Source organism: Homalodisca vitripennis, chromosome 4 (genome assembly GCF_021130785.1).
Source record: "Homalodisca vitripennis isolate AUS2020 chromosome 4, UT_GWSS_2.1, whole genome shotgun sequence".
Lineage (NCBI taxonomy): Eukaryota > Metazoa > Arthropoda > Insecta > Hemiptera > Cicadellidae > Homalodisca > Homalodisca vitripennis.
The window spans coordinates 128,117,739-128,139,216 of NC_060210.1; the positions used below are offsets into that span (position 1 = coordinate 128,117,739).

At 32.1% G+C, this 21,478-nt stretch overlaps 1 protein-coding gene across 1 annotated transcript in view; it reads left to right on the forward strand.

Moving 5' to 3' along the window:
* Nucleotides 1–21,478, forward strand: part of LOC124360135 (rac GTPase-activating protein 1-like) — a 37,632-nt gene that overhangs the window by 7,435 nt on the left and 8,719 nt on the right. Inside the window, exons 3-11 of the mRNA XM_046813488.1 lie at nt 306–508; nt 611–776; nt 1,098–1,252; nt 3,042–3,183; nt 5,408–5,585; nt 6,838–6,964; nt 9,202–9,348; nt 13,598–13,848; nt 17,592–17,724. Coding sequence (XP_046669444.1) covers nt 306–508; nt 611–776; nt 1,098–1,252; nt 3,042–3,183; nt 5,408–5,585; nt 6,838–6,964; nt 9,202–9,348; nt 13,598–13,848; nt 17,592–17,724 — 1,502 coding nt within the window. The remainder of the gene's footprint in view (nt 1–305; nt 509–610; nt 777–1,097; nt 1,253–3,041; nt 3,184–5,407; nt 5,586–6,837; nt 6,965–9,201; nt 9,349–13,597; nt 13,849–17,591; nt 17,725–21,478) is intronic.

Below are 21,478 nucleotides of genomic sequence, written 5' to 3' on the forward strand. Positions count from 1 at the left end.
TGTTGAATTTAATTGTAATATGTTAAAGTGAGTGGTTTACAGAAGTCTTTTTATCACCTAGGTATTTATTTAGTAAAATTAAGTAAAATGGTTGGCCATTAGGCCCATATATATATAAAATGTTGTGTAATACAAAGATTGTGGATAGTAATAATGCATTTTATTATGTCTGTTGTCTTCAAAAGTATCAGTGTTTGGTATACGTATGTTAAAATTACAAATAATTTTCTGCCTTCACATAAATTGTATAAAGCAGCAACTTTTAACAAACATTGATTTTTTTAAGTAACATCTTTGATTTTCAGAATTTTTGAGTTTTGTCACATCTCAAGAAGAATGCCGATTGAAGTGGTTTGACACAGTCAGAGAAACTCAAAGATTAAAAAGATTACTTGATGAGTCAAAAAAGGAAAATATCAATTTGGACATGAAGTTGACTACAGCTCGGAAGTTGTTGGATCAAGAAAAACTTAAAAAGCAAAGAGCAGAGGAAGAAAGAAACAAAATAGTATGTATTACTTTTTTTATTAAAAACTTTTTATTAACAATATAAAATTTAAATAATATTAATTATAAAATTAAATATAATTTATTCTCTATTATTTTGCAGGAGTTGCAATTACAAATGGTACGTGATTTGTTATTTGCTGATAACAGAAACCTGATTCATGATGAGACCAAGGAGAAACTTAAGTTTCTAAACTCAACCGTCAGAAGCCGCATAAGCAACGATTACAATGATCGTTTGAGTGCAATACAAGAGCTTGATTCCACAGGTATTTTTCTTTTATTTGAAACTATTACTTAAAACTTTATGTCCTCAAGATTCGAGATCATTTATTTATTAGTCTTTAGACATACAAAGTATGCGATTTGCATAGCCACTATAACAATCATAGGCTAATGTTTAATAGTAAGATTAATGTCTACTTGAATCATGTAATATATATCTGTAGTATGTAAAACCTATGCTACGTTACATAATTTATTTAGATTACTTAAATTTTATTACTTTTAATCCTATGAAGTTGTGTAGGATTTAGTGTTGTTAACTTTATTCAATAGCAAATTAAATGAACAAATATTAACGTTTTCAGGTTCTATGCTGTCTGATTTAAGCTTTTCTCGTTCTGATGATGACCTGGATTTGGAGGCAGTTTTACGAAAGAAGAGAACATTTAAAAAGCAGCGTCCGTCAACTGATTTTGATGAACTGCCATCAGTCAAACGCAGACGTTCTCAGGTTATTGAGGTAACCGTTTTGTTGGTAAAGTTAAAAAGTATTGAAAACAGTCTATAAATTTAGAAACTGTTGTTTACTAGAAACAATGTATGCGAGGTAAGATTAGAAGGAGACATATTATGGAATAGAAAAAATCCCAAATCTAGGTTGGTCAGCTTTGAAAACGTCTTGATATTTGTTAGTGTTTGTAATTCATCCATTATTAATATTCAATGTAATTTGCAGTTTCTTCTTATCATGTAAAGTTATCATTGGCTATTCTCCATAGGATATGGATTACTGAAATCTAGGTTTTGTATGAATATTTGAAGTAATAGTAGATAAACTAATTAGTTTAATGAATAAAAAGTGTATTCTAAATTATTACTATTACAGCACAACCTCATTTATAATTGGAACTTGAAGTGATCCAGGTAAATTCAAAATACAGTAAAAACACAATAGATTGAAATAATAAAAAATGTATTACATTTTACAATACAAACAGTTTTGTTATTGTTTTACTTTTATTATTAACTATAGGTAGAACAAATAAAAATAAATTTTATTTACAGTTTCATAAAAAAACTCAGTATTTTTTGTCTAACTTTGATACACTGCTTTTGGGAAGTGCAGTCTCATTTCACAAGGCTGTCCACTGACAAACTGTTGGAACTATTGCTCAAAACAAACCTTCAGCCCGTCTAGCTCTATTGTGGCTTCAGAACCATGACTTCATCTGGATCTTCGTTATGAAAATTGTTTTTACTATCCACTTTTTCCAACAAGCTGTTGGTACAATTTCTATGTAGCTGGGTCTAAGCTCATCACCATTGTCGATTTTGAGCCAATTATGTACATCTTCCACATTTACAATTAATTATCAATCTCTTGTGGACCTATTATAGGACTGTTAATTTCTTATTATATTGTATGTATCACTGTGACTGACAAAAAAATACACTGGAGATTCAATAATAATTGTTTATTCTTCCAAAAATTTGACTCCCTTTACTCTGTGAAACTGATCCAGAAATCCCAAAAGTCTGGTTGTATGAGGTCCTTATAGACAAGTTTGTACTGATACAATTAAAAAAAGTTCTCAGTAGTTGTGCAGTAGAAAACGAGGAAACAGTAATCAGTTCATTCATATTCAGACCATACACAATTCCCAAGTAATCCTATTTCCTTAATTTATGGTTTATTAGATTTCTTAAATTGATTTACACACAGGGAAAAGTAGGGTCATATGAGCAACACAATGTCTGCTGTTGAAAATATTCTTAAAAGTATAAAAACAATGTATTGAAAATTGTAGGGCTAGTAGTTTGACGCTGCAGTAATGATAGACCAATAGAAAAATAGTGGATTTAGAAAAGCATATAGTTTTTTAGTTTTGATAATTGGCACTGATAAATTTCCTGGGTTGTTTATATGAGACAGTACAAGGCCTGACTTGAAAGATTTAAGAATTAATGGATTTGTATGGTTTGACTATACATTTTTTCTAAATATTATTGTTGGTCATATTAAGCATATTATTACGCATAAGAAAAAAATGAAAGTAAAGAAGAAAAGCTAAAAAGGGCTCTTCTTAAATAGTCTCTTAAAGAGAAACTCGTAATAAACAACCCACCTTTAGTCAATTTTTAGTTTCATTTTGTGGAAGATTTTCGACTTTCTTTATATACGAGTAACTATCTATATAACGGTTGAAAATCTAACCATTGTATTTGTTTGTACTTAACCATCTTATTTGTATCTTACACAGTCTAGGAAACCCACTTCCATCATGTGATAATTGTGCTTGCTGTTACAGGTGAACCAAGACGGGGTAGCAGAGCGTATGGTTGCCACTACCACAGTTACTATGGAGCATGACGGCTCTGTATCAGCACAGTCGCAGATAGAAACTATACCATCTGCCATGATCCCCCCACCCACTGCTCCGACACGATGTGGTAAGTCTTCACTCTAGTATTGCCATTGAATTGTACCAGACTGTACATTACAGTAGGGGTATTGATGTATTAATGACACCATTACTGAAATGAAATGAGTGAAGTTAATAATCCCATCAACTTTAGACTGTTATTGAAATTGTCATTGCTGCATGGGAATACTATTTATTCTGAACGTTTTAAATGATGACAGAGATTAGACAATAATTAAATGTTTGGTAGTTAAGTTTATTATAACATTATTAATGTATACCATGTTAATTTACACTGACTACTACCTGTAACAATTTTTTAATCCGAGCATTCCAGTGGCCAATATAAATGGCAATTTTTGGCAGCAAATCATGGAATGTGCCCTTTTAATTATTGGTTCAGGTTAGATGAACGTCTTAAAACCACACTGTGACTAGACATTGATTCATCTGAATTCTTTGTTTTGTTTTTCTGTATTGACAACCAAAACAGCATAATCAGTAGACAGTTGACGGAAAGGTTGGTCTGTCCATAATGTATAAAGCTTCAATTTCCTTTAAAAGAAATGAGGTTCCGGATGTATTTTCTTAATCCACCTAACAATGATCTTTGGACCAACAATGATGGACATTAGTTTGTTCATTGTGTTCTTTTATTCTTAATGTTTAAGGTTAAATGGTCTTTTTGTCTTGTCTGTTACAACTACAGTTCATTGTATGAACAGTTTTTTAAAATTTTGCATCCCATTGTTGGGTTTGATTTTATGTGACTCTTCCAAGTGTGTTGTAAACACAGTTCTAGCATTGTAGTTTATAACCCCTTTTCTAATTGTCATCAATAACCCCAATATATAATGGATTGACATAGATGCACATTTATTACCATTCTCATTTTCTGATTCTGTGATGATTCTTGTGTTTCTTTTGTACTTGTTTATAACTGACATTGTATCCATTCTGTCAAGATTTGCTGTCTTTGTTCCATGCTTTCTTTTCAAAAACAAATTCTGAATAAAGAAAAACTTTGGGTTAACAATCTACAGAATGGTAATGGATAGTATGGATGATACACGGAAAGCAATATTAGTAATTGTTTTTACATTATACATACTGTGGGGTAGGTACTTAGATTTTTGAGAATGTTAGAAGGAGAAGTCAGCTAATGAATTCTGGAACTCAGTTTTCATGAAATGGGGTTTCATGAAAGGTGTTTAGTGACCCTATAAAAGTCGTAATCCAGGAACCAGTAGAACACATTAGCCCCTTAATTGTCTCAAAATGATTTCTTTTCATTAATATCAAAAAGAATTCAGTTTCAAATTTGTTTTTTTTTTATAATGAAGGATTGTGAAGAAAACGTGATTTTTCCGAACTGTTAAGGCTGTTATCCTTTAGATGTTTTATTAATCTTGAAAGCACCACTTTTTTATTATCTTAGAGAATGTGGATATAAGAGATATGGTTCTGTAATTTGTTGGATCTGTCAGTGAGCCTTTTTTTGTATTTAGGATAGATTTTTGAAAATTTTAGACTACTCGGAAATAAACCATCTTTAAAATGACTGATTAAAAATGCTTGTTAATGGATCTATTAGTTTTTTGGAGCAGAATTTTACAAGTTGTTGGAGAACTTCATTCAGTTCTGCAGAGCACTTTAGTTTAAATGCTTAAAAACTATTTTTTATATTTTTTCTGGATTAGTGATTGATAATTCAGAGAAATATCGATCGCACAGGAATGTGACAGGGTTGACTGTGGTAGCTCTTGTTGCATTGCCTTTAATTAGTGCTTCATCAGCAGCGCGTGTAAAGTAGTCATTTAGTTGTTCTGCGGCTTTAAGAGGCTCATTCAATAACTTTCTATTCACATTTAGCTGAATCTGAGACTCCTTTTGTCCTTGTTCCTTTCTCTCTTTGTTTATCTCAGCCCACATAGCTTTTGATTTGTTTGGAGATTTTGTTATGTATTCTATCTTTAGTTAGATTTTAAAAATCACGTTTGAGTGTAGACCAAAAAGATGTTGGTATCAGAATAAATGCTTTAAATTACTCCATCTCTAATGCATGCTGCTGGTTATAGTTACAAATTTAACATTGATTATTATTTTGTAATCATGATAAAAACTATGTATAAAATAACATACTTTAAAACAATAATGCTGTAAAAAATTCTCGATATTGGTTTTGCTTATGCTAAGTTAATACTAAATCCATAATTTCTTGATTAATCATTTAGTTAAACCAATGTTGTCAGGATCTCTGGAATCGGTAGAATCAGGACTATCAATTGAAAATAACACAGGCTACAACCAAGGAACTCCAAGTAATCCAGGTGTACTGCCTGTCGGCTCTAACAAGATTAATATGCGCAACCATTTGTTAGTCACCAAAACTGTGATTCGCCCTGAAGATTGTGATGTTTGTGAAAAGAGGTAAGTTGTCATTAAAAAAAAAAAAAAAATATTATCTCAACTCACTCATACCATGTTCCACATCTGCTGTGTATTCAATAGTGTGTGTACTAGGCTTAAGTAAAGTGCGACAGATCGGGCGTATCTGTTAGGCGTTGTTCTATGAGTGGTTTTAGAGTCTATCTGTTTTTAAACAAATATGAACCCACTCATAAAAATGCCTCAGAACATTGTATACTCCGTTCGGCCAAGACCACTAAAGTGTTTGGGGCAAAAAGTAAAATCATACAATAAAGTTATTGTTATTTTATTGAATACAATTACACAAGAAAATACTACTTATGTGTTCATAACACTACTAATTAGTTTTTTTTTATATTTTAAGTAACATTTACAGGGGTTTATTTAGAGAACACAAATTCAAGTCTTAATTCTTTAAATGTTGAATTATAACGTTGGTTATGTTAAAATTATTGAACAAAATGTTCACGGTATAATGACCTTTATCTTCACAGCCTGTACAGTAAATTAAATTAATTGTGCTTAAAATGGAGATTTTTGTCTTGAAATTCTGTTACTTCATTGTTTGTTGTAAGGGAGTTATTGTTAATGTTGTTCATTTATGATAATTGTGTATTAATTACAAATAACCAATCTTTTGCTTAAAATAATACATTTAAAATTACAAGTTAATGTTCATTTCTCTTTAATTAGCCTTTTAAGTGAAAACTATTTTATTTCTTTTGTCTCATATTTTAAATATTGTAATAGTGTTTGTTATTAAAATGTCTTATCGTTAATGTTATATAGTTCATTTTTTAAAATTTCTATTCAAAATACACTTTTTTGTTGATAATCGTTATTTGTACATGTTTGTCACATCCATACTAAAAAATGAAATAATTACCTGTTTTTCTTACAAAGGAATCACTACAATATCTTCAGCTCAAAACATGTACACAATATTTTATTAGAATATATTTTATAGGTTTAATTGAACTAACATGAAAACAGCATAATCCATTATTAATTGGTTTATAGATTGGTTATTGGTTTGAAAATATCATAGTAATACTTGACAATCAGATGAAATATAATTACTTTTCTTGTACACTGCATATCAATATTTCGAGATTTGAATTATAGTATTAGATTTTTTTCATCTTGATTTTGAAGTGCCTTTAATTTTATGTAGACAATTTAGTTTGCCATCACATCTAAGTTTAGAGTAGTAAATTGCCAATTATTTATTTATAACATTATTTTTATTTAGGATAAAGTTTGGCAACTCAATGAATCGATGCCAGAACTGCCGAGCCTCATGTCATCCTGGCTGCAAGGACAGCCTTCCCCTACCCTGCATTGCTCCCGGCAACACACCTATCTCCAAGAAAAATATGGTACAGATGTTTATCTACACATAACGTAGCTATGGTAGGAAGGGTTGATTCAATGTGAATGTTGAGTTTGCTCCAGAGATGTTTATGTTAACTCTCTTAAATGTTACACATTTCACTTTTAACACAGTTAATTGCTTATTCCTGTAGAAGTTCTTATTGTACTATTTCATTGTCAAGTTTCTTTTTGAAGTCCTGAGCCATGTTATTTGCACAATTTTCAAAGCATATTTGGAATGTGAAGAGGGAAGTTTTAATCTGAAGAGTTGGCTTCAACGAGTTAAAAGTTTCTTATAAAGATTTAAAGATATTTATTGTCATTGAGCACAAACCATACAAGAAGTTAAGAGAATAAATACATTTTTTGTCAGTGTGCAGTAGAAAAATATGTTATTAAATAATAAATTATCAACAAATATAAAAATGTGATAAAAAAATAAAACTAACATGATCACAGAAATTAGAATAGCTCAATTTAACATTATAGGATGAATAAATAAATTAATAACCGTTACATGTTAATTCAAAATAAACACAAAAACCCAGTAACAGGTGGGGTAGGCTGTGTTGATTACCGCAGTAGTGTCGGTTCCACTGTTTCTTTTCATGCAAACTGTTATCAGATCGCTATCTTAGTTTTGTCTGTTGTGTTTGTATTTGTTATCGTGACTATATATATATATATATATATATATATATATATATATATAGTTACATATATAATTTCAATAAACATTGAATCACGAAAAGTACTTGCTCCGCCGGGAGTCGAACCCAGATCTCTCACTTGCCATTTATTTAAGATTTTCTTCTGGCTCTTTGTGGACCGTCCCCATTATTATGGAGAAATTGATATTTGCTAAAAAAGTAGATTCTTATGTAGGCTATAGTGCTTATGTGTAAAGTTCCGTTGCTTTATCTGCAATAGTTAAAAAAATAAAATACCCTTCCCAGACTTTTTGTAGACCTTGTATTATTATTTTTATAATTTATTGATTTTTGTATCTGCCAAATGGCTTATTTAGTAATCACTGTTTAAATAGAAGAAAATACAATTGTTTTTACTTCTACATTTCAGGTAGTCACTCCATCTTCAGGAAGTGGAAATACAAATAACATAAATACAATATAATAATAAACCAAAATGTTAAAAAAAAGTTCATATGATTATTCAAAAGAATCTAAATTTATCACTCTAAGTTCTTTCCTGGTTATTACTAATTATTACTTAGTTCTATAATATAAACTGGTTTTAATTTACTTTAAAATTTTCCTAATACTTCATCTTTATTTCAAAAGCACCTAAAGTAATTTTTAAAACACCTCCAAATTAAAATAAAATAAGCTGCTTAATACACAAATTCCAAAATTTATTAAGAACAGAGGAAATGGGTGTGATCCTTATAAATAACCATGATATAAAACATGTAAAATTATGAATTGTTCAAGAGAATTCATAAGCAGCAATACTGGAATAACTTATCCTATAATTGGCAACATCAACTACAATATTACTAATGTAATATACCAAATTAACTGTAAGTTTTGTTCCAAACGACATATTGGACAAACATCTAATTATTTAAAAATTAGCATAATAGGGCATAGGTTTGACATTTTATCAAAGACGAAGAGAATCATTGGTGACATTGTTTTGGACTCAATAAAACATTAACAGTGTTTTACTTTAAAAGTAATCCACAAAATATCACCATTTCCTGATGAAAATTATAACAAATTAAAATTAAAGCTTATGGGGAGAGTTCATCAAAATATGTTTAAGACAAAATATCCTTTTGGACTGAATTAAAGATAATATTTTCAATAATTTTAAAGTCTTGCTAGATTCAAAATTATTCAAATAGCATTACTATCATTATTATTGATTTATAATCAACTATTCCGATCAGATTTAGTTTTGAAATTTAATGTAAGTGGGATTCTGTCAAATGTTATGTACTGTGTTTACATTTAACGTTTTCTTGTTTATTATTATTTTTTTAAATGTATTAATTTGTATTTAAAACTTCCTGAAGACAGGGTAACTAAATTACCCAAAATATGGAAGTAAAAACCATTTTCTTTTCTTCTATTTTTTATAATTTATATATATTTCCAATTTTATGACAGCTCATCATTTTTTATGATTTTGAGAAAACATTTGTGTTTAAAGTACTTTTTAAATTTCATGAATGCATAATGTACATTATGGTAACTTGAACATATATATTTTAATATAGGGGGTGATAGCAGACTATGTCCCATCCGTCTCACCAAAGGTGCCAGCTCTGGTCGTGCACTGTATCAAGGAAATAGAAGACCGGGGACTTACTGAGACGGGTATCTATAGAGTACCTGGCTCTGATAAGGAAATTAAAGCTTTAAAGGTAATTGTGGTATACATCGGCCAAGCCAAGTGTTTAATTTTTCAGAGTGCTGGGTATGTTCCTCTCTCATCCAATGAGGGTTAACATCAGCCCAATAATGAGCATTGTGTCTCTTAAAGTTACCGTTTAACATGAAAGTTACTTCAAAATTGAGAAAGCAATGTTGTTTAATCTAGTATTATTATCGATGTACCAAATGCATCATTATTTTACCAAATTCTATTTGACGATCAAAATCGTCCTCACTTAGCCCATGAACTAAATGAATTGAAGGGTTGAGTGGAAGAAAGGGGTAAGTCACATTTTGCCACTTTTGAGAAAAATGGACCTAAAGTTTGCAAGTTATAACTTTTGTATTTTTTTATTTAATTCAGCTCTGAAAACGGCATTTGGGAGGGAAAGATACATACATTTTTTGTGGTAACTCTGGTAAAAATTCAAATACTCCTTCCTACTAAATTTTCAACTTTTCTATCACTTACCCCCTTTTTCCACTTAAAAAGGGGGTACTTGGGAATGGAAGAAGGGGTTAAGTACTGTAAAATAATACAAAGATAATATTATGTAAAAGACAGAACTTTATTTGAAATGGTACCTTATGGAATACCTTTAGATAAGATTGTTGCACAACAACAAACTCTTAACAGTGTAAATACTCTTATGAAAAGGTAACTTATCAGTCTTTTCGTGTTGGTAATAAAAACTGTAACTAAAATCTAGTTTTAAATTACAAAAAGGCTCAATATCATTACTATTTAAAAGCTTAAATGAACTTAAATGGAGAACACCCTTATCTCAATGATAAACTTTAAACGTAACTAATAGGCTACTCTTATTAAAAGGTAATATCTAAGTCTTTCTTTTGGTATAAAACGGTAACTAAAATAACTAAAACCTAGTCTCATTCAAAAAGGCACAATAATATTATTGTTTAGTGCTTGAAAGAAGTTAAAAAGAGAACAGTGTATTTTAAGTCGTCTTTCCTCAGCGATAAACTTTACACAGTAAAAAATACTGTTGTTAAATACACCATCTAAGTATTTATGCCTTCTCTTGTAAGCAGTTTTAAAAACAATAACTAAAGTCTACTTATAAAAAATTACAATCTTATTATTAGTTTTAAAGGCTTGAAATAGGTAAGAAATATTAGTCTATTTATTAATTAATCAGTTTTTCTCATTGGTTCAATGTAAAACTCTTTGTCACTTTTCTGTACTCTGTTTCTTTCACTGGTCACTCTTTGTTTTATCTGCCCTTCCTCATTTTCTTCTGATTCATTCTCCTAGTACCTGTTTTCTTGTTCTTCGATACTCTCTGATAAAACCACTTATATTTCCTTTAACATATTTTAAGTTGTGTTTTCAAATTGTTGAGTTTCTCTTTGGTTACAGTCCCATACCGTTTTTCCTTACTTTCAATGTAAACATTCTTAAAAACATTTTCAGACAATGTTCGATGATCATTCCCCTTCCTTATTATTAGTTTTTTGTGCCTTTTCTTTCCTGCTTTATCAGGGACACCTTTTTAAATGGTGTGTTTTCATCATAGGTCTCTTTGTATAAGTAACAACCGAATTCGTCAACCCTTATCCACTTTATTCCATCACGGAATCTGACATTCTCTTCCAGAAGATCCTTTTTACTTTGTTTTAGGCCCAGTTTGTCAGCAAATCCTTCAAAATCTCTAAAATGAGATAACATGTCTACAACAAAGTTTTTCTTGGCTGATTTAGATATGATTTCTCGGTACTGATTTGGCACATATACATTTTCGTGTTTTCTGAGTTCTTTATCGATGCGACCAAAATCATGGTCTGAATCCAGATATCTATGCCAGATATCTATGGCCAACTTCCGGAAATTTATGATTGATTATTTTGAACATTTTTTTGGCCACCATGTACTGATAAAGTAGGATCAGTAAGAAGTTTTTATTTTGTCCTGTGCAAGAATCCGACCATATAATTATGTGGTCACAATATATTAAGATTGTATCTAGTTCGAATAAGGGTGAGCAAGGAGCTTGCCACTTCATTACTGCCCTGCGTGACATTTCAGCTAAAATACTTCACTGCTTTACAAAAATTAGTGTTTACATTCACATCTAACCTCAACTACACAGATGATGACAAACCAACAATAATCCTCTGTTCTTAGTGGATAAAGGAGGCAAGTACATATAGAGTTCTGGATAAAAGGGGTAAGTGCGCATAGAGTATTGGAAAAAAGGGGCAAGTGCGCAGAGTAAGGGGATGAAGGGGTAAGTGCAATTTAAGTGGAAAAAGGGGGCAAGTGAAGCACTTACCTCCTTCATCCACAAACTTTGAGTTCAGTTTTTCTGCACTTACCCCTTAAATTCTAAATAATATCTCAGCTGTTACTGCAGTTAGGACAATGGGGACCCAGTGTACCAAATACAGAATCACTTACTCCCTTCATCCATACATCTAACTCAATTTCGAAAAAAATGTTACTTACCCCCTTCTTCCACTCAACCCTTCAATTGTGTACGCTTTATAACCACTGTCATGTAAAACTTGACAAACTGATGTTTGAGATTTACCTAATATTTGAGAAACATTTTTTGTTGAGGCGTGAGGATTTTCTACAACAGACTGTAAAACGTTAAGTGGCAACGCTTTGTTTATAGCCAAATTTGGTCGTACAAGTTTGGGGCGGTCTGTAACACTGCCTGTTTTCTGGAAATGTTGGACTGTTTTTTAAACTCCTGATTGAGATATAGAGTTTTGATTGGGATAAGTGTCATTAAATAAATTCCCAACTTCATCATAAGATTTTACACGTTCTACATAGCATTGCATCATCAGGATCATAATAAGCTCTTGTTCATTTAAACATTCCATTTCAATGTAAAGTATCACGAAACATGTCTTAACTTTGTTTATGCCATCCAGAAACTGAACATGATACTGGAGTTCCTCAGAACTTATAAGATAAGGGAGGCCTGCCCTGCAGCAGGTAATAACTGTAAAACAGGTTTGAGTGTGTGAGGAAAGTGGTTGTCTATTGAAGTTGTTTACCGTCTGAATATACATATTCATGTTTTGCCTCAATTAATTTTTAATTAATCTCAATGAGCTGCCATTTTGTACTGGGTTGAGATAGAAACCTGTAGTTTCCACTGTTCTTCTTGTTTTAATACCTTTCAAATGAGGTGTCACTTAATGATTCTTTACATTAAAAAATTTGAGCCACCCCTCCAAAATCCCATTTTGAGGAAATGGGCAAAGTTGTAACAGTGATTAAAAATTTCACTTCTATTTCATAGAAAGGTGTCTCAAGTTCCATCCCTCCATCTTTATACATAAAAAAATAAACATAATGTATCCATACTTTAAACTCACAATGTATATGTGTAGATTTGAAGTGGTGTACAGTGAATATTGCAGAATAGTTATATTCAATAGTGCTGTAATCTTCTATTGTCTATCTTACTTTAGTAATCTGTTAAAAGTGGCTCCATATTTGTATTGTACCATGTAGGGACAAAGCAGGATGTAGATGGAGAAAAGTTAGTTATGTAATTCTTATTGTAATTTTTTTAATTTCCTTTATTGGAGTCATTACCATTCAGTTATATTGATTAATTCAGATATCTTGGCTAGGTTTATCATACATGACAATTATTATGGTGGATATATAAATTGTATATTTTCATTGTAAAATATTGTTAAGTGGGCAGTCTCGAAAATTCAACATATTTACCCACTTTTCAATATTGTAACTTGTGAAGAGGGATGTATTCCCAACTGCTTTAAAAGTTATATTGTTTTATAAAAGAAAAATCCTACTTCATTCACTACATTTATTATTGAATGGCTTTTTCTCTACTCTCGTCATTAGATAACTGACAACTACAAAACCTGTTATATAAACAGTACATCTATATGCTTTTCATGTATTTGAATGACATCATAGTTTTAAGTGACAAATGTTTTCTGATGAGAAACATACGGGAACTAAGTGACTTGTATTAGGATCATGTTTTGGGATAGACATTGATTGACTTATTGCCTCATTGAATATTTTCTATTACTTATGCAAAATCATATACATAATGTATTTTAATGTTGGTAGAATTTAAAATAAGTCTTCAAGGAAAACAAGAATGGTAGGCTTTTAATACTTTATCTTTAAAGAAAATTGAACACTCTTGAATACAGGCAATGCATGTTTAAAAATATGTATAATAAATATGACATTTGGTGATTTACAATGTGACTATATAGGAGAAGTTCATGAGATGCAGAGGAGTACCACGGCTAATCGATATAGACATCCATGTGATCTGTGGCTGCATGAAAGACTTTCTGCGCAATCTGAAGGAACCGCTTGTGACTCACGCACTTTGGTGGCAGTTCACACGAGCTGCAGAGGTGCACAATGTGGAGGAGAGACGATCAAAGTTGCACCAGGCTATCTCGCAGCTGCCTCAGCCCAATCGAGACACTCTTGCTTACGTCATTCTTCACTTGCTCAAGTAAGACTTGTAAATTGCTGCCGAATAATAATGAACATTTTAAAGTGAAGAAAGAATAGATAAGGCAAAATAAGAAAAAGGATCAGGAATTTTATAGGTTTAAGAAACAAGTAAAGTTTTTTAATACCTAGTTTTTTCTGTTCTTACAGAATTACTGTGTGGACAGTAGGGCAAGTTGTATATATATAATTAGTTAATAAAACAAAAACATAGACGAGAAAAATTTAATTTTTATAATGGCAATGGCAATGAAAGTGGGAGCAATCTAAATTTTTTGAAGAGAAGCCGTTCTCTTTTTAACCCTTATTCTGCTCGTTCCCATAGGCCAATGGCCTGTACCATGATCGTATCAAATACAATAACAAGCAGTGTAGATATTGTACCAGTAAAAAGTGCTAAGGTTACTGACTGGATTTGAACCTTATCTCTAAGATCCAAAGTCAAACCATATGGTCTTTGGCTCTCCCAGCCGTACATAATTTTTTTTCATTTATTTATTCTTTTAAATAACAACAATTACAAATCATTTTATTCATAAATGCAAAAACCCTATTGGGTTTGTCTGCATTCCACTAAATATACTAATTACTAATTCTATTCTTTAAATTAATTTGTGGTCAAGTCCATGCAGTCTTATTACAAGAGTAAACACGTCACCAATAATGCAGTTACAATATAAAAAATAATAAATACAAATTTCAAATTGCATTTACATTAGTCTTAAGGGTAACCACAATGGCTAGCAAAATAAATAAATTTGTAATTAAACTCAATACACCTATAAGAGATTTAGACATGTGACATATTAACACATTTAGTAATAACTATCCCAAATAGGATATTACCGTGGTCATATGTTTAAACATTTATATGAAACTCAATTTAATGAACAAAAATCTGAATGTATGATGTGGCAAGATATGTTGAGAAAGACTAACTTTATTTCTACAGGAATGAGTTTTATATGATGCATTGTTTTTGTGTTAACTTCTTTTTTTGTATGGTTGTCTTTCTGTCTACCTGTCCCCAGAATATCTCAAGAATGAAATGAACTATAGATTTTAAATGTTGCATGTAACCTTAGCTAAGCGTGTTCCAACATGTGGTGTGGCATACTTATACCTTGTTATTCTTAGAATAATAGTAAGATAACTAATTAGTTAAACATTTTATAGTGTAGAAAGGTATACAAAGAAAGTAACAGATGATACTTAAAGTTGTAAAGCTAAATACAGGAGAGAAGGAAACCTCTTCCACCAGTGGAGCTTGAATGGTTTACAGACGGGGTGAGACCATCTAGGGAGCTGGTGGTCCCTATGGGTCCTTATCCTACAGTCTTTCATGCAGAAGTTGCAGCCATTATGGAGTGTGCTCATGAGAATCTTCGTCTGTGGTATAGGAGTACGACTATCAATATTTTCACAGATAGTCAGGCAGCAATGATGGCACTGGACTCTTGTGTGTTTAATTACAAACTTGTCTAGTATTGCTATCAAGTCATTTCTTCCTTTGCCAGAATCAACAATGTGACTTTTTGTTGGGTTCCTGGTCATGAGGGGCTCCCTGGGAATGAAAGAGCTGATACCCTAGACAACCTGGGCACCACAGCATCTAATATGATGGGTCTTCAACCGTTCTGTGGCATTTCTAGGTGTGAATCCTTTGGGGCTGTCTTGAAATAGGTTTGCGCTGATCATGAGAGAAAGTGGAAGATGCATCCGGTTATGAGAAAGAGCAGAATGGTACTGCAGTCGCCTTCCTCTAGGGTGGCGTCTGACCTTCTCTCACTAAGTAGATCGATGTCTTCTCGGGTTATAGGTCTGATTCTGGGACATGGTCACCTGAGGAATCATTTTCATAGAGTCGGCATCCTTCGGGAGGATCCGCTCTGTAGTATGTGTGATGAACAGGAGAAACTGCTGAACACCTGCTCTTTGATTGTCCTGTAATAACAAGGGAGCAATATGCCATCTTTGGTAGTTAGGACAAGGGTGGTAAATTTCTCCAGGAGGACCTGATAGGTTATTTTCGGCAGTTCGTGAAACTGCTGAAACCATAGACTGGTAGGCCTTGCGGTGTCCTTCCGGGGTGCGCAAAAGGTCCTTGAGGCTTAACTGCATGGCAATAGTCCACCCCTAAGAGAAGAAGAACAAATAATACTTATAATATCTACCATTTAACCCTTTGAGTGCCACGGGTATTTTCCAAAGGCATATGCATAAAGTGCCACGCTGTTTTTTCGCATATTTGTAAGCTTTTGGGAAAAAGGCTGTTGTAAAATAACTACCAAACAGATTTCCATCATATTGTTGTTGTTTTTTTTCTTATTAAATGCAAAATATGATACATATCGTTACAAATAAAATTTGGTTTATAAAAAATATAAAAATTTTAGTATTTATAAAAAAAGTTTTTTACTTTTGTATAAAAAGTTAAGTTTTGACCTAATTTGTGTTTATACGGTATTTTTAAGATTTTTTATCTTTATACCATGGTAAAGGCCATATGATTATAAATAAAACCCATGTGTAATATCTTATTCTAGAATTTTAAAAACATAGCATTATATGTATTAACAAAATGCTACCCCGGTACCGACATTTTATAAACTGTACTTCATTTGTCAGAGTTTAGAAATTACTTAGTAATGATGTAGTTTTCCCAATAAATCTAATAAAACATTAATACAACACAAATTAATATGATTAGTAGATTTAGAAACAAATACTTGCTAGCATATTTACATAAAAGTTTTACATTTACTAAATAATAACCCTAATAATATTTACACTGAAAATTCAAGTTTTTCGCTTGAACACAAATCAAATCATACATTACTTTTGTAAAGAAATACAGTAAAATACTGTATAAGTTACTATTTTATTTTGTATTTACTCAAATGCTTGGTTATCGGCACATAAACAACAAGAAAGGCCGTTACGCAACACGGTACTCGTCCGCTACGTCGCGTGACTGGAAGACAGAATCATCGTACAGGTACTTATCACAGCCCACTATTTTTGGACGAGTTTTCCCTATCAGAGATAAAAATAAACTTCATTATACTTTCCTTCTTCCATAATGAATCCTGCTTCCTATCTCCAAATCGTCTCCAAATAGACACACGAATGACCTGACATTTTCGAATAATGAAAACGTTGTTCTTATAGTTTTAATTTAATTGATTGTCGTAATAACTTGTAAATTCCAAAATAGGTTAAATAAAGTCAGTTGTTTTTAATACTGTAATATATTTTGTCCCCGATAAGGAAAACTCGTCCAAAAATAGTGGCTTCTTGATAAGTACCCAAACAACGTAAGTTTCGCAGATAAAATAGTAGAGAAAGAACATAAAACTCGTATTTATTGATAGTTTGGAACCTATTGAATACAGCCGTCTGATTATTTGGCCAAAATAATTGTGTACTATATAAAATATTATCGAAATACGAAACGTCAAAATTGGCGACGCTGGCACTTTATGCACTTTTCGTACCGTCAAAATTAGCGACGCTGTGGCACTCAAAGGGTTAAGAAATTATTATATTATCACAGTTAAAATTATGTATGTTATTTATTCATCATCCAAATCATATAGTTCTCAATCTTAGTATAGGAAAAGATGAGTTTATACCTGAAAATTGCATTCCTTTATCATATTAAAATCTTCTGTGTGCATATCATGTATGGGATCATGCCTATCATTTCCTATTTAATTATCATGGTACATTTTTATTTTTCAGAGTCGCAGAATCTAAGGAAGCTAACAAAATGCCTATTAGCAGTTTAGCTACAGTACTGGGCCCGACCATAGTTGGATATCCATCTGAATACAATATTACTGAGACATACTCACAGGCTGCTAAGGCTAAATTGGTAAGTAATTTAACATATATCAAACATACGTCACTATATCTGTAACTTAGTTCTTAAAACTAACCAGACTTTAACCGTTAACACAGTCATGCAGGGTGGGGCTAGCCCCCCGAGGCCTTGCCGGACAGGACCGTCCTGCCTACTGTGTAGCTGCAGCTTATATCATGATGGACCAAATATTTCACTGAAAACCGAATAAAAATCGATCTTAACATAGACTTTGATACATGATACAATCAAAATAATCGACTTTGAAACAACAGGTTGCCTCTATGCACTTCTAAAAATGTAATTTTCAGATCAGCTGTTTTGGTTTATTGCTGCCATCGTCATGTGGATTATAGTCTGATACAGGGCAGTTGTTTGTGTTTACTTCGTTCAACATTTCTGAAACTGTGATGTATTTTCATTGTTTCTTGAAACAGGAATTTCCTTGTTTTGTTTAAGTAATATACGAGAGGTATTAGAAAAATAAGGTTCCCTATGCCGCCGAGACAGAATGCGATATGTTGGGAGAAATCTGGCAACACTGTCTTACTCATCAGCTGTCCCTCACTCTATCCATACCACTCGCGCCTCGCTATGTCCAACAGTGCCGGCCTAGCTGCTTTCGAAGATGGAGCTCCCTATCGTTGTTACCGCCAGATGCGAAATTTGTGCTGTGATACGTTTTTTAAATGCAAAACAGATTTCACCTATTGAAATTCATCGTCAGTTAATCGAAGTTTATGGGGAAAACTGCATTTCTATTCAACACGTTCGGAAATGGTGTAGAGAATTCAGTGAAGGCCGCATGGAAATTTACGATGAAATCCGAAGTGGACGGCCTTCAGTTTCAGATGGAGTTGTTGAAAAAGTTGAGACAATATTGGTTGAAGATCGGCCATCCCCCCTACAGCCCAGACCTAGCCCCAAGTGATTATCACTTATTCCCAAAATTAAAGGAACACTTGGGTGGCCAATGCTTCAGTACCGATGATGAAGTCAAGAAAGAGGTTACTCGATTCCTCAAAGGATTGGCGGCAGAATTCTAAAACATGGGGATAGAAAAGTTGGAGCATCGTCTACAAAAGTGTTTGGACAGAAACTGTGATTATGTGGGAAAATAGCTTAACATTTAAGTTTTAAATTTATGTATAAAACTAGGTAGAAATATAGAGCTGTCTATTTAAAAAAATCATGGGAACCTTATTTTACTAATACCCCTCGTACTTCACAAGTAAGTGGTTGATTTTAATATGTAACAGGATTATTTGGATCAGCATGGTCTGAGATAAATATTCAGATAGCAATGTAAGAAGCTTTAGTGATTATTATGGTGTTTAGATGATTTTTTGTTTAATAATGAACATTATACTACTGATCCGCAGAACATTAATTTAGATGGTGACTTGCCATGAACTAGTTCTAATAGGCTATGAATGCAAAATTTGAAGTTGTTTTTAGACTTTGTACATTTATTATTTACTGTACAAGTTTTTGTGTGTCATACAGGAATTGAAATGATATTTATATGCATCCACAAAATCTATATATATATATATATATATATATATATATATATATATATGTGTGTATGTATGTATATATGGTATCCTGAAAGAAAAAACATAAAGGACATAAATTTTAGGCATTTCATGCAACTCTTTTTAAATAAAAAACTACAAAAGTGTTTACAACTTTTAAATTTTTTATTTATTTTTGGTTCTTAAAAATTTTATAAATGCATCTAAATTACTCAGGTCATGGTTTTTTTTATATAAGTTACTGAACAACTTTCAAGAATCAAACTGTCAAAACCCTATTAGAGGACAAAATGTAACAAGAAACACCTAAAACACTGAATCACTTCTAGACCCACAAATTGTAAATCGGTTGGGCTACTAGTTGAAAGTAATTAAAGAGCTAAGTGTTAGGCGTAAAAGCAGATTCCAACATTAAAGACCTTCAAGAAAGTTGTTAAAGAATATATGTTTTAAACTGAAATTTACATTTCCAGTCTGAGTTCAATTGAAGTATAAAATGGCTTACTTTCATACAGTGTTAACTACAGTATAAGACCCTAGTGTTTTGGTTAGTACTTTTTTAGTTATTTAATATTTAGTATTGTATTCCTATATCATGATGAGCCCTATAACATTGTTATGTTCTATATTGGGCTAATAAATCATTTCTTTATTTTGCTTCCTATGTATAAACTTATTGAGTAGAACAGGTTCTACCATTAATTTCAATTCTTTAAAACCATTTCTTGTAATAATTGACGATTAATTATTAACTTGTCAAAGTAATAATTCATTGTACATGTACAGTATATTTTCTGAAAATAATTTCTGTACAAATTGTCATAATGGATTCTAATTATGAAATAATTTACTCAAAACATTAAACCTTTCAGTATTGGCCTATGATGCATTGCTAATAGCTATGTGAAAACATTAATTGGCAATCAATCATAATAAGAAATCATGTACGGGTAAAATAAATAAATTGAGTTAATGTAAAGCAATACACATTTTGTAGTAAAGCCATTAATTTTTAAGATTTAATTTTAATAGTTGATGAATTTTTTATAGTATGGATGTAGTCTGATTGTGACAATAGGTGTTAACCCTATAAGTGACAAGCGCCGTCTGAGACGTATAATTCACGTCGCCGCAAAGTGGCAAGCGCCGTCACAGCCGTCGCTTCACATTTAAGGCTGTTGCTCCGAAACCATCCATTATTTTTAGGCCTAATTTGAACTATCATATTCTCCATGAAATTTCATATATACATCATAAAGTATAGTGTGTATTCATGTTACTAATGTTTGCTGGCCTAAATGAATCCAACAGTTTTCGTTTGACCTGGCGGCAGACGAGAGAACAGCTGTCTACTCGTCTCGTCACTGTTTTGTTTGGCGACTTTGTGTACTGTTATTGTCAGTATATTAATGTTTATCGCATTGTTTGTGTTACCGGTAAATGTTTAGGTTATTCGTTCGTTATAGAAAATGTAGGGGTACTTTGGGATTATACCGACCACACCAGTATGAGGAACACAAACATATAAATTTATAGAAAAAAACATTATAGAACGAAAAAGCAACTCTTCAATTATAAACTTACAACGATTATTAATTGTTAATGGGTTTCCTGTGACGCCCAGAATGCAGCAATATCAAGGATGAGTGAGTGTAGTGGATTTCCGCCTTCAGCCACAACTGCCGACCGCCACGAATATTTTAGATTTAGACAACTAGTCATGATCTTGTAAAAAACTAATGGTCCCCTCTTCGCTCCTGGGTAAATCCCAAATTCTCATAGTGTCACCCATCACTAATCTATTACACACACAGTAAAACACGAAAGTACAGGAATGCGGTGCACCAGCTGAACGGGCGGCGAGATTCTGTAATCACGTTATCTACTAGACCGCTCGACATTGACCTCTGTCTGAGGATGGGGAGGGGTTTGTGATAAGACAATTCCTGTTTTATATTTACGAAATATACTGTGCTATGACAAACTAAGCCACTATTATAGGCCCTACACTACTGGGAGGAAAAAACAAGCCCATTATAGTGACTCAGAGTAAAAAAAAAAAACAAAAACAAAAAAAAAACAGTTTGTACATAGATTTAGTTTTTTCCATCTAACTTTTTTGTTCTTGTAAATAGAAAAAAATGCATAGGAAGTAATTTGTTTAGAATAAAATTGTGTATATTCTGTGAATATGACATTATTTTGTAGTTCCAGTAGTTTCAAAGTGA